This window comes from Amphibalanus amphitrite, unplaced genomic scaffold (genome assembly GCF_019059575.1).
Source record: "Amphibalanus amphitrite isolate SeventyFive unplaced genomic scaffold, NRLGWU_Aamphi_draft 000080F_arrow, whole genome shotgun sequence".
NCBI classification, from domain to species: Eukaryota; Metazoa; Arthropoda; class Thecostraca; order Balanomorpha; family Balanidae; genus Amphibalanus; species Amphibalanus amphitrite.
In genome coordinates, this window is record NW_024881576.1 from 1,087,048 (window position 1) to 1,104,575 (window position 17,528).

General features: G+C 47.5%; 1 protein-coding gene across 8 annotated transcripts; it reads left to right on the plus strand.

Annotated features, from left to right (window-relative positions):
• The first annotated feature begins 43 nt into the window (after positions 1-43).
• LOC122379549 (nuclear speckle splicing regulatory protein 1-like) lies at positions 44-17,526 on the plus strand. 8 transcript variants are annotated; one of them, XM_043361836.1, is made up of 6 exons: positions 44-66; positions 9,559-9,655; positions 10,159-10,285; positions 13,245-13,403; positions 16,132-16,339; positions 16,762-17,526. In XM_043361836.1, exons 2-6 carry the CDS (start codon positions 9,627-9,629, stop codon positions 17,361-17,363), a joined length of 1,125 nt encoding a protein of 374 aa, XP_043217771.1. In that variant the 5' UTR covers positions 44-66; positions 9,559-9,626; the 3' UTR covers positions 17,364-17,526. The 8 variants fall into 8 exon arrangements, with proteins under 8 accessions (XP_043217771.1, XP_043217766.1, XP_043217769.1 ...); XM_043361831.1 differs by lacking the exon at positions 44-66 and adding an exon at positions 97-242; XM_043361834.1 differs by lacking the exon at positions 44-66 and adding an exon at positions 127-151.
• The last annotated feature ends 2 nt before the right edge of the window (positions 17,527-17,528 follow it).

Below are 17,528 nucleotides of genomic sequence, written 5' to 3' on the forward strand. Positions count from 1 at the left end.
TATTTATACACTGTGGCCCAAGGCTATATAAATAAACCCTGTGGCCGCAGACAACAGCAACGTTTTGTGTGTAGCACGGTATATAGAGAACTGTGTAGTTGGTGTGTAGTCACTGAACTTATAGAACACTGTGTGCACTGTGCATTCTAAAGTGTGTAGTAAGGCCGTATATTAGGTGTGTAGTTGACTGTGGATATTGATATGTGAGGTCTGTGAGGTGGACGTTCGGAGGGAGCCGGAAGGTAAATTGAAATGGGTAAATGGAGGGCACGTATTTTGAGACCACAACACAAATTGAGGCACCTTTTAATTATATTGATATTATTTCAAATTCTTGTAGATTGTAAATTATTGCATTATTGTTACCTTACCTTACCTTACCTTCGTGGTGATCGGGATTGAAAAGGCCACTTGGCCTGGGGATCCCGCTCTCATCGAGCTCGTGTCGGGATACAGGCTAGGCTCTCAGGGATAGGGGGTGTCGTACATGATGCCACCCCAGTGCTTGTCCAGCTGGGCCTTGAACTGGTTGACGGACTGTGCCGTGACCACCGCACTTGGTAGGGAGTTCCAGTCGTTGATGACCCTGAAGCTGAACGCGTTTCTGCGCACGAGTTTGGTGGCCCTCGGTTTCTCAAGCTTCCACTTGTGGCCCCTGGTTCGAGCTGAGTTGCTCCGGGTCAAGAAGCTTTCTGGCGATATGGCCAACCCTCCGTGCAGCAGCTGATATATGGTCACCATGTCGCCTCTGCGCCTCCGGTAGTAGAGTGATGGTAGTCCCAGTCGACGGAGTCGTTCAGGGTACGGGAGGTGCTTGATTTGTGCGACCATTCTTGTTGCACGACGTTGCACGCGTTCAAGCCTCTTCTGGTCCTCTTTCCCAAAAGGTCCCCAGATTGTGTTCCCATATTCTAGGAGGGGCCGAACCATGGTCTTGTAGAGAAGCGGCAGCGTGTGTTCGTCAATGTTGGCGAATGAGCGTCTCACGACGGCCAGAATCTGTGAGGCTTTAGCGACGGCTGACGCGGTCTGCTTGTGAAAACTGAGTTGGTTGTCGATTTCGATGCCGAGGTCTTTCTCCTCTTCAGCGTTCTGGATCAGGATGCCGTTCAAATAGTACGCGTGTTCCGGGTTCCGGTGGCCGAGGTGCATCGCCTTGCATTTTTGGGCATTGAAAGGGAGCAGCCACTTCTCAGACCAGCGGACGAGCGCATCGATGTCAGTCTGGAGGTCATTGCTGCTACCCAGGACGCGGCGGTATAGTTTCGTGTCGTCGGCGAACAGTTTGACCGAACCAGTGACCTCCGAGGGAAGATCGTTGACAAATATTGTGAACAGTACAGGTCCGAGAACCGATCCCTGTGGAATACCACTGATCACAGGGGCCCATGAGGACTTGCATCCGTGGACCACAACCCTCTGTCGGCGATCGATCAGAAAGGCTGCGATCCAGTTGAGAAGCGGGCCCCGGACGCCGTATGCAAACAGCTTGCGGATCAAACGTTGGTGCGGCACAGAGTCGAACGCCTTGGCGAAGTCCAGATAGATGATGTCGATGTTGTCTCCGTTTTCGATGGCGGTGCTCCAGTCCTCGATTGCCTCCATCAGTTGTGTCGTACACGACCTCTTTGGGAGGAAGCCGTGCTGGGCGCTGGAGAGCAGACCGTTTTCGCGGAAATGTTGGAGGAGGGCGTCTCGGACAATTGATTCGAGGACTTTGACAGGGATGGCAGTCAGAGTGATTGGACGATAGCTCGAGGGGCGTTGGCGGTCACCCTTCTTGAAGATCGGGGTGATCTCGCCTGTCCTCCAGTCCGAGGGAAGCGACCCAGTGTCCAAGGACTTGCGGAACAGTATGCTCAGAGGGGAGGAGAGGGCCAGTGCTGACTCGCGAAGGGTTCGGGGGTGTATCGCGTCAGGCCCCGGCGCGCTGGTTGTCTTGAGGGACAGCAGCTTTCCTTCCACTTTCTGGGGAGATACTTCAACATTATCGAGGAAGGGGCCCTGCCAATCAAGGTCCGTATCCGGTGCTTCAGTATCTTCATGGGTAAAGATGCTGCTGAAGTACTTGCCCAACATGTCAGCTTTGTCTTGGTCACATGATGTCAGGTCTCCCCGTTCGTTTAGCAGGTTGTCAACTCTGCTCCTGGTGCGAAGCCTCGTGTTGGCATACCTCCAAAAGGCCTTTGGGTTCTGTTTCAGATTGCCAGCTAGCTTGGACTCGTATTCCTTGCGTAGAGTTCTGGTGAGCTTCCTGAGTTCATTTTTGCAGCGTGTGAACCTGGCGTAGTCGATGGGGTCAAGCGTGTATCGGTATGTAGTCCAGAGCGACTTCTTTTTCTTCCTCAGTTGCATGGCTCTGCAGTTCATGTAGATGTTTTTCTTATGACGCGATCTCCTCTTCCTGGAGCTTTCGGTCAGGGCCTCCGAGAGCCGCGCTTTGAACGTCTGGTATGCCTCATCCAGGTTCATGCTGTGCATATCGGACCAGTTTTGTTCACCAAGGGCGGTGGAGAGGTGTTCGTAGTCAGTTATGGTGTGATACTCGGGGAGTGAGGCGGGAGCTTCAGTGTAGCAGGAGAGAGTAAACCGAATGACCACATGGTCACTGTTTCCTAGGGGAGATTGGTACTGCATGTCTTTCACCATGCCCTCCTCGTTGGTAAAGATCAGGTCCAGCACTGACGGTGTCTCGCCCGATCGGTATCGAGTCGGGCGCTTGATGTGCTGAGAGAGAAGACAGTCATGTACCATATCTAAGAACAGGTGTGAGCAATGAGATGCAGGTGCAGATGATGTTTCAGACTCCCAGTCAATGTGGGGGAAGTTGAAATCGCCAACAATGATCAGGTGTGAAGCATGCAGTGAGCAGGCCTTCTGGAAGAGTTCTCCAAGTTGCTTTGTGCTTTCCTGCATTGCACCAGATGGGCTACGGTAGACACAGCCCACCAGAAGGCTATCACTTCCTGCGAGGCACAATCTTACCCAGGTGTTCTCCACAGATGATTTTTCTAGATGAACCTCTGTTACCTTCAGGTGTATTGCCGTGTAAATGCATACGCCTCTAGTTCCACTCTGGCCTAGGTTTGGGGTGGATAGATCGAAACTGGAATGCATTACATAACCTGGGATATTTAACAGTGCAGGAGCAATGGGGTTTCTCTGGGCTTTGGGAATAACCTCAGAGATGAGGATAACGTCAGGCTCATCACCGCAAATCAGCAGGCACAGTTCATCTCGTTTGTTAATAAACTGGTCAGCATTTGTGTATAAAACCGTGAGATTCTTCTTGTTGCGAGAGGTTGGGTGGTTTAGTCACAAACCATTTGCTGGGTGGGCTTCTGAGCTAGGTGCTGGGGTTTGCAAAGGTGTGCCACCATTGCCATCCACTGCACCAGGTTTCTGTGCTGTGCCACTACCCTCGTGGCTGGCGGATGCCATGCCAACAGCTGGAGGCACAGCGGTTGTCTGGGCAGGTACAGGCGCGCCAGGGGCGATGTTTCCAGCCTGACGAGTTTGAGAAGGCACAGTGGTGCCACCAGGGTTCCTGCTCGTGCTGGAGGCATCGTTACTTGTTTCCTGATTGACACAGATTATCTTTCCCCCCTTGATTCTCAGGTTGTCCTCACCAGATCTCCGTCTGGATGCCAGCTCTTCCCTCAGCTTTCTGTTTGCCTCTCGTTCCTGTTGGGTCAGGTCAGGTGTGATGTAAATGTTGCCGTGCTGTGCAGAGTGGCGCAGTTGGGGAGCACCTTTCAGCACGTCCTGCCTACAAGCTGGGTTGTCCAGGGTGACAATAAGAAGCCTTGGTTTCCCAGGAATGGCCTTTCCAACTCGGAATGACTTTGATGCTGTGATGTTTATTTTCATCACCTCCCTGATCATGGATGTGACTGCAGACTGGTCACGTGTTGATCTCTCGTGCAGAGTGCCCTCTCCTTGTTCGGGTAGGTTATGAATGACTATGTTGGCCTTCCTCCTTTCCTTGTCCAGGTGGTTGTCAAGAACTCTAGACAGCTCAGCAGTGGTAGAAGTAGTGGTTCTCTGCTCATTTTGGTTTGGTTTAGGTAGCTGCGCAAGCTGGGTTTTTACAACATGAGCGACCTCTGAGCATGTGCTCTTTACCGCCTCAGCGTATGATGCCTTGTGTTGCTGAGCAGTTAGTTCAAGCATCTGTGATTGTTTTGACGTCTGCATCTCAAGGGATTTCACTGATTTCTCTATGAGGGATACGTGGTCTTGAACCGTTTGCTTTTGGGTCTTGATTGAGTCAGCCAAGAGCTCAGCATTTTTCTTCACTGCCTGCTCTAGTTGTTGAAGCCTTTTTTCTACGGTTTCCGATGACGAGGGATCCTTGCCTTTTTTGCTTTTGAGGTCCGATTTACACTTCACGCACAGCCATGCGAGACTCTGGAATCTATCCAGTGCTCTGACTGCTGCTTTGGGCGTCCCTTGGCAGCCCGGATGAAACCACCCATGGCATCTGTCACAACAAATTCCGGGTTCCCCATCTTTCACTGGATTGCCACATACCTTACCGGGTCCCCCCGGGCAGATCGCCTCGGCGCTGCTTGTATCGCTCGAGGAGCGGGAAAGTGAGCCCACGGATTCCTGCCCAAACGCTCTGTACACACTTTGGTCAAGTTTACCAACCTGATTTTGTTTGGAAGTAGACTTATCGGACTTATCCATACCTGTGTCGAAGATTCCAGTTCCACTGGCACTTATCTCGTCGTCAACATCGGCCTCACCGACGCCGTTGCCGCCAAGGTCACCACGAACGCCGCCGACATTATCGTTGGCCGTTGGTTTTCCGACGCCGCGATCAGCTGACGCCGCCGTTTGGTTTCGGCGGGAAAGCGGAGGCGACCGATCCAGAGGCATGTTTCGAATTTTCCACTCGATTTCCTTGTCGAAGTTAATCTTTAGACGTCCAGGCGAGAGATTTTATGGTTAACTTGCACAATTCTCCCAAAAGAATGTTGGAAAAAGGAATGGAATTTGGCCTTGACCAATCACGTCGGATCCTGGAGCCTATCAGCTGGTGGCTGGTAGGCAAGGAGGAGCTCGATGCGCACGTCCGATCGCCACGGAATCCCGACACCGACCTCAATAATAATTCAAATTAAAATGTTATGCAAGCCATAGGTTTTTAAACTTGAAGTGCTAATATTTTTGGTAATTCAATTCAGGGACAATCAGGTGCATGCCCCGGTGGTGTTTCACCAATGCTGCCAGCGTTCCACCAGCACACATGACAATTTGGGTTTGGAAACATCAACAAGCCCATAGCGATCACCACAAGTGTGATGTCAGCTTGCAAAATGCACTGACGATTATATGGCCTTGGCGATGGTAGTGTTGGTGGAACATCCCCCCGGCTATCTCTCCCGATCGGCGACCATATGTGAGAGGTTATTGAGAATATTTGGTCCCTGGGTATCAGTATGAGTTAATGCTTGTAATCCTCAAAGCGGGACTTATTAGATAAGCACTTGTTAGTTAATGTACTTATTTTGACGAGAACTGGCACAAATAGCTGAAACAGGAGCTGAAGAGGGAGGGTCAGGGACTAATTGTGAAAATGATGATGTTTTGTTTGTATTGATGTTTGTCACCATTTCTGGTTTACTTGCACTCATAGCTGTGATGAAAACTAGGTATTAGTATACGTGAGGTCCGAGTGGCGAACCGATTATGAAAAGCACACTATACGATGTATTTTGACCTCCTGATTTCATATCTGATAGTTATTTATTCTGGAACCAAGTATCAAAGCAACTATGGAATACTTACAATTACCGCAAGCCGCTACCGCACTCCACGCTAGCGCAATGTGCCGGACGGCGATTACTTACGCAAAGCTGGCCAAGGTCGAGTAAATCAAGGATGATATTATATATCACAGTTGCTATTCAACTGTGAATAATGACGTCATAATATTTCTCGCGGCGAAGCAGCGCAGTGCCGAAGGCAATGCCTTAGGAGAGATTACAGGCAAGAGTAAATCAAATATTTTTAGGTTAAGTGGTTATGTATCTGGCTTCAGGCCGAAGGCCTGAAGCCTGATGCATGACCACTTAAAGGAAATAGTTCACTTTTAACATGGGGTTTTGAGCTGGAATAGCAGTTTCGTAGCTTGAGCTGAGACTAGCACAAATCAAGAGCTTTTACGGCTCAACGATCACCCTAGACGAAGATATTCCATTTCTCGTTCCGAAAAGAGTGCCTTGTAGAGGAATGCGTGCCTTGCACAGGAATGCAGCCACGTCATCGTCAGCCAATCAGCGTGCTGCTTACAGCCAATGCAGTATGCGTAGGTTTGAGCTACGCAATATGATTGGTCAATGCGTAATAAGCTTCCGCGTCAAACATTATTTTACATAGAATATAGTTCGTCCTATATTAAAATATAGAAAATAATTGTTTTTACAAAAAGGTTTTATTTTATTTCATGATTATTTTTAGCATAAAAAATCATAAATCAATAGCAAAATACTGATTTCAGGAAAGTGGACTGTTTCCTTTAACCTAAAAATATTTGATTTACTCTTGCCTGCAATCTATTCCTGCAAGTAACTTTTTCCTTATCTCCGGTAGGCAAACATCAGTAGGTTAGGTTAGGTTAGGTTAGGTTAGGTTAGGTTAGGTTAGGTTAGGTTAGGTTAGGTTAGGTTAGGTTAGGTTAGGTTAGGTTAGGTTAGGTTAGGTTAGGTTAGGTTAGGTTAGGTTAGGTTAGGTTAGGTTAGGTTAGGTTAGGTTAGGTTCTTGTTTTTTGTAATTATTACGTCACTTTCATAACACCATTTGTATCGTTTTCTTTTTCCCCACCCAAAAACCCCGGTTCCCAAAATTTCCCCCGAAATGGCAGCAATCCAAATATGGTAGCGCTAGAAACGCCCACGTTTTTCATTCGTCGCGTGGTTTTGCCGCCGGGTGGTATTGTGGTGTAATGGGTAGGTGCGATTGGTGATTTGGTGTTTTTTTCCACGTCTCCAGGACATGTAAGCATCATTTTTGGATTCAGGATGCCAAATAATGTAAGAATGTGAAAACTTCATCTTTTTACAGTCACTCGGACTCAATGTATACTTTTACCGAAAACTATTTAGCCATGGTAATAAGCTGCCATCAGGCATCAGAGGGTCATGATCTCAATTTAGGACAAGATACCTGATTTAAAAACACATTAAATGTCAGAAGTGGTCAATCATCAGATGCTGAAGTACCTTGAACTAAACTAGGTAGGTACCGTAAAATGGGGTGTTAAGGGACAGTTTTGAGGTGTTTTGTTATATAACTCAAGAAGGGTTGGAGATAGAAGCATCAAATTGTCAGCATTTTATGTGGAATTTGGTGCTTTACATGCCTGCCACATTAAAGTTTTTAAGATGTATACCTGCATATTATTTTTTATTATTTTTCATCACTGTCCCTTAGCACCCCAATGTCATGTGGGGTGTTAAGGGACACCTATATTATTCCAAGAAATGGTCATCAAATGCCCACAATTGGGGTGTGAAAGGGCACACAATTTATTTATTGAAATGTTTTGCATATTCTGTCACAAAACAAGTCAGGTTCATTCACCACTAATGACCTTTTTAGCCAATTACGTGTAATGCTGTTTACGCTTGTGGAAAATGTGCTAATTATAAGGCAAACAGAACCAAGAAGTAATCTTCTGTCATCAATAAAAACCCATGTTGAAGCTAGTCACTTGTCATTATGTTGCCCTCTTTGTTTTGGCCTTTTTATGATGACATCACATTTACATACATCAGTCTCCATTGACCCATCATTGTAAAAGAGAGTGCCGAGATGTTTTGTTACATAACTTAAGATGTGTTAGAGATAAAAGCATGAACTTGCCAGCATTTAATGTGGAATTTGGTGTTTTCCATGCCTACTGAAAGAAAACTTGATTAAATTATATTTAGATTTTCTTTTTTATTTTTTTTTCCCTGTCCCTTAGCACCCCACATCCACCTCAAAATATGCATGTATCCGGAAAAGAGGAAGAGGATGATGAATGAATGGGTGGATTTGCACAAGTTTTTCAGGAAACATGTGCAATACATGTGACAATACACCTATGCATTCATTTTCCCTGTACACCCACTAGTTTATGAGGTACACATAGAGTTTTGGAGATGTTTCAATTTTGTGAAAATGTAGCATGATTTTCAAATCCATTTTTGAACCAAATCACTTGCATGAAAAACCATAGCATTTTGTCCTATAGTCAAGAGCAAAACAGTGTCAACTACCACACTGAAGTTTTTATTGAACCTTCTCAAATTAGGAAGTTAATATGACTCAAAGTTTTTCCCATGCAACTGTCCCTTAAAGGAAAAGGGCCACCTTTAACATGGGGATTGAAACTGAGATAGCCATCTTGTAGCCCGTGTCCGAAAACCTATTAGTCTACCTCCTTACGGCCGATTTCGGCCTCCATTCGTAGTTATCGGCAATTTTAAAAGAAAATACGCCAGGAATGCGTCCTTATCCCAGGAATGTGTTCTTATCCGACAATACAGCCACCCGCGGCGAGGCTTTGGTTTTTTACCAATCAGCTCCAACCAGCTCAGCTTTAACCAATCAGCTTATCTGACACAATCCGACGAGTCTGTCTTCTGAACGCTGATTGGCTTGAGTGTGACGTCATCGCTATGCCATCATACAGTAGGTGCCGTAGAGAGTATCAACATAGTACCAATATGTTAAATAGTTTTAAATACTTTTTAGCGAATCGTGCACTTCTGGCACCAGTTTTAAAAAGAAAATGAAAAATAATAATGTCAAAATGAAAAACAACGATATCTTCATATTTCACGAAGGTGGCCCTTTTCCTTTAACACCCCACTGTCCCTTAACACCCCATTTTACGGTACTAGGTACCTCAAAGCTCAAGGCATTGACCTAAGCAAGTAAGAATGCCAATGTCAATGCAGAGATAACAATTGGTACAGCACTCCAACACTGTAATCCCTCACTGCTGCTGGGTGCATGGTAGTGGCATGATATGAGCCTGCCATCCCAATCCAATCAATTTCAGATTCTTAACATAAATCAATTTTTTTACCACAATATGCTTTTGATATCATACCACTCCACTGGTCAAAATTCATCAATTGAAAACACTGCACCTTTAGTAAATTAGAGACACCAGAAATTGTGATATCACTGGCAGCAGCACCCATCTCAAGGTCACAGCCCATCACCATAGGTCACCCCATAGGTCAAGGTCACCCCATCACCATACCTTCAGCAGTAGAATGCACAAAGTGTGGAAGGTTTTAGTTTTATACCTGCCTCTTCCTCGGTGAGAAAGTGATCATTTTGGATTTTACAGGGAGGGAGTATGTCCCTAAGGCCTAATGCCCACTGGAATTTGGATCCATCAAAGATAGTTTAAAAAATATCAAACAGATGAGATGAGAATGATGTATCAGCTCTACAACCTGAATCTTTATCATATGTTTGCAAGTTAAGCTTACTTAAATGGATATCACCATATTTTGCATTGTACTTTCTAACTTTCCTTTTTCTCCTCAGGGACCTACATTTAGTTCACATTTGCTGCTATATACTCCCAAGTCCCAGGCAAGCTGTCAGAAACTATCATGAATGCAGGTCAAAGTTCTCAGAAGCAGTAAGTATGTGTATTGTACCTATATTAGCATTGAGCAAGTTCAAGCTTGGTTTGGTGTTGCTATTGTATTGATGCTTGTTTCTGCTTTAAGTTATGATCAGTGGGCACCCAATCTTTTGCTACTGTCTGTCCCTCTGTCAGCTACAGATTCCACAAATGTATCATACAGCATGATACCTCAATAGAAAATAAAGTGTGTACTGTGTGAAATAAAAACATGCATAATCAAAGATAACCTAACCTAATGTAATCCAACATGTAATGAACACCTACCAAACAGTCAAGACCTACCTCTTGCATAATGCATCAGGTACCTTACCTTAGTCAAAATGCCTGTAAATGTCCCTGCTAGGTAGCTGGATGTCACATAGTGGCACTATATAGCCATGAAAATATGGACTATCCTGATACCTATCAGATACCTAACTAAAAATTTTGGCTTTTGGAACTTGTAATTGCATGGTGTTCTGTACTGTTCATGTGCATTATTGCTGTGATTTCAGATATGGATTAATCAAGCCTGCCAAGAAGTCCCAGACTAGTGCCATAAGGCCATCAATATTCAACAATGACTCCAGCAGTGGCGATGAGTCTGCTCCAGCTCAGGATTGGGGCAAAGCTGCGCTCAAGGCATGTGCCATGACATCTTGTTTTCCTTGCTTATAGGTATGCATGAGTGTGGTCTTATCTCTATGTCCTCCGACTATTCAGCATATTTCGTGTCTGATCACCTTATTTTAAAGTACCTAACTATAGCGCATTCCTTGTGAAGCACATTTCCTTGTAATGCATATATTTCCTTAAGCATACTCTCGCCAGATTGATGAACTGTCAGCCTACGTTGTGGCTTGGGGAGGAATCTTATTGCCACACTATTTCACTTTTTTGTGTGAAAATTTTGTCCCACCAGCTTGAATGAAGGTCAGGGAGGTCAAACTTTACCCGCGCCGTGGTGGGGGAGGGGGGTTATTTTCACGCCCCCCTCAGGGTTTTTGACGAATATCTCAAAAACGGCGGCGTGCAGCGCCGATGTTTTTGGCACATCTGTTCATACATCTTTTCCGCCCATGATGTGAAAATTTCAGACCCAGGTTCATCAATGTCAGGTCACCAGGTCACCTCAAGTGACCTCACCTAAAAAGTTTCGATGTCTGCCATAACTACACCGAGTGACCGATCATTTTGAAACTTTCAGTGATTGATGAGGGCAACAGTGTGTACAAAGTGTTTCGGAATTTCGATATCGGTGACCTAAGGTCAAGTCAGTTTTGCGACCTCCCCATTATAAGTCAATAGGAAAAATTGAAATGCACCTCTTTTGAACGAACGCCATTTTAACACTTTCAAACATCTAAATACAAGAAAAGATGTAAAGATGACTCACATAACCGGAAAATGACCTCTCCTTATGCCTCTGAGGTCATCTCAGTTCACAACTGAAGTCTAGCAGTTTTTTTGCTAATAACTTCTTATAGAGACATGCTAGAGCGATGAAAACGCCTTAGATGTTCCGACTCGACAATATGGAACGACTGAAATGCAACATAACCTTTTCCGGTCTGGTCATGACCTTGACCTGAGGTCAAATTTTCAAACTGATCTTTTAAGGTCAAATTATAGTTCATTTGAAGCGTGTCGACGAGAGGAACACGATGCTGGCAAAATTGATGTCGAGACTCTCTTAAGCGAAAAGTTATTTAAGAAAAAAAGTTTTTCGTAAAAACGGCAATTTGCAGTTTTTGCCCTCTGAAGGTCAAACCGTTGACCTGAGGTCAAATCTGAGGGTACCAGTACCACCCGGAAAGAGCTATCGAATGCACTTTTCTGCGACGCTGTAGCTCTATTGGCCCGAGTTGTGCCGTGGTTTTCGAAAAATGTTGAAATAGACAATATTTTATCCTTTACTGACCTCTGGCGACCTGACCTTTGACCTGACCTAAAAATGACTGTATTTTCTTCATTTTTTTGACGTTCTTTCAATTGCCTCTTACCGCGTGTCGCTACGTGGCCCAGGAGCCGAGTTAGGCGCGGGGGGGGGGGCGTGAAAACGCTCCCCCCTCCCCCAGGACACCACGGGAAACTCAGCCCACCAGCACGGCGCGGGTTAAAGTAACCCTCCCACCACCTTCCAAAAAAGTCAATGAGTTGGTATCAAAATGATGTTCAAAAAGACAAAAAATGAATCTATAACGAATTTCACTGAAAAATATTCACCGGTTTTTTTAGACATTAGACTTTTACTTTTGGTTACTTTTTAGGGCCTCCGCTGTTCCTTTGACGTCATTTGGGAGCAATAATTTGGTATCTTAACCCTCGCATGTGTGCGGCGTTTGCCAGCTTCTAATGTGTAGGGGGGGGGGGGGTCGGTTGGACCCCCCCCCTTGCCGTTTGGCCCCTGATCGAGCTAGAGCTTCGCGGAAAAAACGAGCGTGTTGCCCGTGACGAGACGAAGCCGATGATACCCAATTTTAAGGTCCTAGGTCATTGGTTGACCTTCCAGGTCAGGTCAATGACCCAAAGTCGGGAAAATCGGGACCTGTTAGAAAGTCGTAAAGTGTGGCTGCTAAGGGGTTTTTCGGGGTGCTGATCACGAATATCGTGTTAGTTTTGATCACAGATGATGTCTTGAAGCATTTAGACCAGGTCGGGTCAGGTCAGGTCAGGTCAACCAGTAGGCGTCGTGACGGGTATTCGTAGTACGTGTCAACCGCCTCTGACAGCTTCGTAACATGTTACGAAGTCACCAAAACTACTTCGTAAATGTTCAAATGGTTGCTAAATTCGAATTCAGCTCCAAAAACTAGCCTAGAAACATGTAAAACTCGAAAAAGTGACCCGAGGTCACCCGAGGTCACCAAAGGTCAATGACCTGACCTGACCTTCAGGTGACCTTGACACACACGGGAGTAACATCAAATCACATGTTTGAACGTTTGAAACCACGAAAAGCCTGCAAACACGCGGCTAGTGCGAGCCGACATACGCGAAATCGCGATTCCGGCCAAACATGGTCTCGGAAAAGAGGTCACAGGTCAAAGGTCATTTGGGTCAGGGTCATGAAATTTTCAGGGTAGGTGTAAAATTGATCAATGCGAGGGTACTGAAAGTTTCGTCGCGATCGGCCGCTTTTTACGCAAGTTATTCGCGAAAAACCATGGGGGGGGGGTCCATCCGACCCCCCCCCCCCCTACACATGCGAGGGTTAAAGTGCGACATATGTTTCGCGCAAACAGTATAAACCGCAAGAGCAACAGTTTTCTTTTAGTATTAGATTTTAAAATCGGTAGGCCTGCGCTGACGTCACAAATTCAAGGGGGCGTTTAAACGCATTAGCCCCTTAGAATCCGAAAACTGCACCTTTGAAATAAAGTATCTCCGAATTAAAGCATTGCTCGATGTTGTGAGTGCTCAAACCGGTAATTGCAGGCCAGGGACCCCGATTTGGTTATCTCAACTCAAAACTAATGTTAAGGTGGGACGGTCACTTAAAGTTCTATCTCGAAGGCGCTCTGAGCAATCGCGAACACATCGTCAGGGAAGGCAGTCGGTCGGTATGACAGTGTGGGCTAATTTGTTGGTGCCGTTTCAGTCGATATCGCACGGCTCCGTGCAGGCGGCCCAGACGCGAAAGGTGATCCGGCAGGCGATGCAGGAAGACGCCTCGCTCTTCCAGTACGATGAGGTCTACGATGACATGAAACAGCAGAAACAGAATAAGGTTGAGACCAAGAAGACAGTGGATAACAAGGTAAGCGACATTCAATAACTATTTATGATCCGTATACGGACGTTTTCGTGCCCGTTGAGTTGTCGAACGATGCTGATGACCATAACTGTATTCTGTTGTATCGATAATTCAGTGTGTAACTATAGCTATGTTACAGGGAGTTTGAGAAATCCGTGAGTTTGCAAACTCCCTAGGGAGTTTGCAAACTCCCTGACCCGCCAGTGAGTTTGCAAACTCACTAGGGAGTTTACAGAGTCATCAGGGAGTTTGCAAACTCACTGACCGGTCAGGGAGTTTGGGAACTTTCAGAGTGATTGGGACAAATAAAATCAAGTGTGTCAGATGAGGGTGGCGGTACGTGCCGTCCGTGATGTTAAAACACAGGCGGCACGGTATATAGAGAACTACAGGCGGCTAGTGGAACGGCCTATATAACCGTCGCACGCTGACAAAAAAGCTTACAGATCATTAATTTTTTTTACCGGAAAAAAGCTACTAGCGGAGCTGAAAAGGGGAGGTTCGGAGCAACGTGCTCCTCCGTTCCGTCGTTTCCATCCTCAGGATACTGAAATCCTTCTCCTCCACGCCGAAACCCCCACTCCCGGGGCTGGACCAGCACCTTTATCTCATGCGGGCCGCTCCCAAGGGAGCGCACCCCGTAGCCGGGTGCAGAGAGTGTTGGGGGGGAGGGGGGGGGGGGCTGGTCGGCCTGTCCATTCGGACGGGCTCAGTGCCGGTGACTCACTAGGTTACCTGCCCAGACCAATGTCTCCCCCTAATTCCTTTCATTCTTCCGGCTCTGAAATGGTCTTGTCAGACCGAAAGGGCCTAACCCAACAAAACAAAAACAAACAAGCAACGTGCTCCAGTCGCAGCTGGATGCCAGCAGCGCCGGCTCTCGATGACACGTCTATGGCGGAGTGGGAATGGGGCGTGAATTGGTGCGTGTGCCTGTACTTAGCATAAGTGACCAACTGAGCTGTTTCTACTTTGATATATTGAGCCTGACTCTGGAATAGCCACACTTGAGTGGAACCGATCTAATTGGGGCGTGAACTAAATAAATGCATGACTAAATAAAGCGGCGGTACATGCTTGGATAGATCACTGAACAGTTTAAAATCAGACGAAGCTATTTATAGTGTGCATATGATCTATAAGCTTTTTGTCAGCGTGCGAGGCCCATATAACCAGCCGCCTTTGTTTTAACCCGCGCCCTGCTGGGGGGGGGGGGGTGTTTGAACACCCCCCCCCCCTTGTGGTTTTTCGCGAATATCTCAAAAACGGCGGCGCGGAGCGCCGCCGTTTTTGGTACACCTTACCATACATCAATTCTACACATGTTGTGAAAATTTCAGACCAAGTTCATTCAAGGTCAGGTCACCAGGTCACTTGAAGTGACCTCACCTCATAAAAAGTTTCAATGTCTGTCGTAGCTACACCGAGTGACCGATCACTTTGAAACTTTCAGCGATTGCTAAGAGCCATAGCATGTACAAAATGTTTATCTCAGAATTTTGATATCGATGACCTAAGGTCAGGTCAATTTTGCGACCTCCCCATTATAAGTCAATGGGAGAAAATTGAAATGCGCCTCTTTTAGACGAAAGACATTATAAACACTCACAAACACTGCATTACAAGTGGTTTAGACACACTGAACATGAAAATGGTGTCCGTGACCCCTGTTTATGCCCTGAGGTCATCTTAGGTCACGAATGGTATCTAACAGTTTTTCGCAAATAACTTTTGATAGAGGCATGCTAGAGCGATGAAAACGCCTTAGATGTGTTCAGCTCGACGATACGGATCGACTGATATGCAACATGACCCTTTCCGGTCAGGTCATGACCTTGACCTGAGGTCAAATTTTCAAGTTGACCTTTCAAGGTCAAGTTATAGTTCATTCGATGCGTCTTGACGAGAGGAACACGATGCCGGTAAAAGTAAGCTCGTACAAGGCTTGGGTCAAAAGTTATTGCAGAAAAACTGTTTCCGAAAAAATCGGCTATTTTGGCAGTTTTTGCCCCCTGCAGGCAAAACCGTTGACGTTAGGTCAAATCTGAGAACATTACTCAGAAAGGGCGTTAATAGGGCTATCGAATGCGCTTTTCCGCGGCGCTGTAGCTCTATTGGTTCCCGAGTTATGCGTTGGCTTCTTGGAAATTGTCGACATTCGACCTGGAAATCGGCGAAATTTTGCCTTCAATGACCTCTGGTGACCTGACCTTTGACCTGACCAAAAAATTGACCGAAGTGATTTCCTCATTATTTTTGACGCTCTTTCGAACGCCGCCTTCCGCGTATCGCTACGTGGCCCAGGAGCCGAGTTAGAAGGGGGGGTGTTCAAACACCCCCCCCCCAGCAGGGCGTGGAAATCCAGGACCCCCAGCAGGGCGCGGGTTAACATCACGGACGGCACGTATGCCACCCACATGCTGCACACTTGTTTTTGTTTGGCCCAATCGCTCTGGAATTTCTCAAACTCCCTAACCGGCCAGTGAGTTTGCAAACTCCCTAGTGAATTTGTAAACTCCCTAGTGAGTTTGCAAGCTTACGGATTTCTCAAACTCCCTGTAACAGCTATAAATTTTATTTTCTGTGGTTCGACCATTTACCGTGAGTCATGTCTTGTAACACACCCCTGAGCCCTGACCGCACCCGTGTCCGTTTCTGTCGGCGTGCGTCTGTCGCGGTGTGTCCCTGCCCCCTGGCGGTGTTGCTGACCTTCCCCGCGCTCCGCTGCCAGCCGCGCTACATGCAGAAGCTGCTGCAGTCGGCCGAGCAGCGTCGCCACCAGCAGGAGCGGCGCATCGAGCGCCAGGTGCAGCTGGAGCGCGAGCGAGAGGGCGACGAGTTTGCCGACAAGGAGCAGTTCGTCACAGACGCCTACCGCCAGCGGCTGCTCGAGCGCAAGGAGGAGGAGGAGAAGGAGCGCAGGATCCAACAGATCGAGGGTGAGTCGACACTGTCGGCAGAGGGCAGTGAACGTGCCTTGAGGAAACATGTGGATTCTTTGGAGATAATGAGATTGAATGCGTGAATGCATAGCCCACGATTTACATATCTAAGAACTTGTATCGCTGCTGTCTATTCAGATGATGGTCTACAAACTGATGCCCAACGATCTGAATTGTTTGTGTCGTTTTCTTGGTGCGCACGTTTTCTACATTTGGGCCCAATGCGTCGAGCTTGAGCATGGGTTTGCACTAAATTATTGTCTCTCCATCATATTCTGAATGTTCCATTCTGATTCTTGGATGAAATATGAATATCTACTACCTACACTCTGCATGGTAATTAATTTGAATCTGCCAACGTATTGCGTCTCAGTTCGCTATCAGCCTTTGACACTATGCCGTCCGTTCTTCATTTACAGAGATCAACGACGTTACGAAGCAAAAGGATTTGGGCAGCTTCTACCGACACATGTATCAGAAGGCGAATGCGGCGCGCTCGGACCCGGACGACGTCAAACCGGAGCCCGGCGAGACCTCTGAGACGGCGGTGAAGGTGGAGCCGGGCTCGGAGCCGACCTCCCCGGCGGCGCCGGGCCGCCAGTACCGGGCGAGGCGCGTCTCCTCGTCCCCCGAGCCGGACCGGTCGGAGCTGGCGGCCAGCGAGCGACGGCACCGGCGCCGGCGCCGCTCCCCCTCCGGTGACCGGGACCGGTCCCGCAGCCGGGACCCAGAGAGGAGGCGTGACGGCGGCGAGGAGCGGTCCGAGCGCCGCCGCAGTGACGCCGACTCGGACTCCAGCAGCGGCAGTGGTAGTGACGGGGAGGGGCAGAGGGAGCCGCCCCCGCCGCCGCCCTCGCAGCCGGCCCGGCCGCGGGCCTCCTCTGCCGAGCGGGCCGCCCGGCGCCGCGCGCTGTACGACAAACGCACCGTCGGTGAGGTGTTCGAGGCGGCGCGGCAGCGCTACCTGGAGCGGCGAGAGGCGCGCGCTAACGGCCCGAGCCCCGTGTCGCTGCAGGCCTGAGCCACTCCCGTTCGATACCGCGAGGTGTGAGTACCGACTGACGATTGAATTTGGCGCCGGTAGACGCTCGAAAGTACATCAAGCCACCCCGACGTGATCATTGTGTAACTAGGTACATTGCTTGTTTTCATTGTTTTAGATGAAATACACATGTTTTATATTACT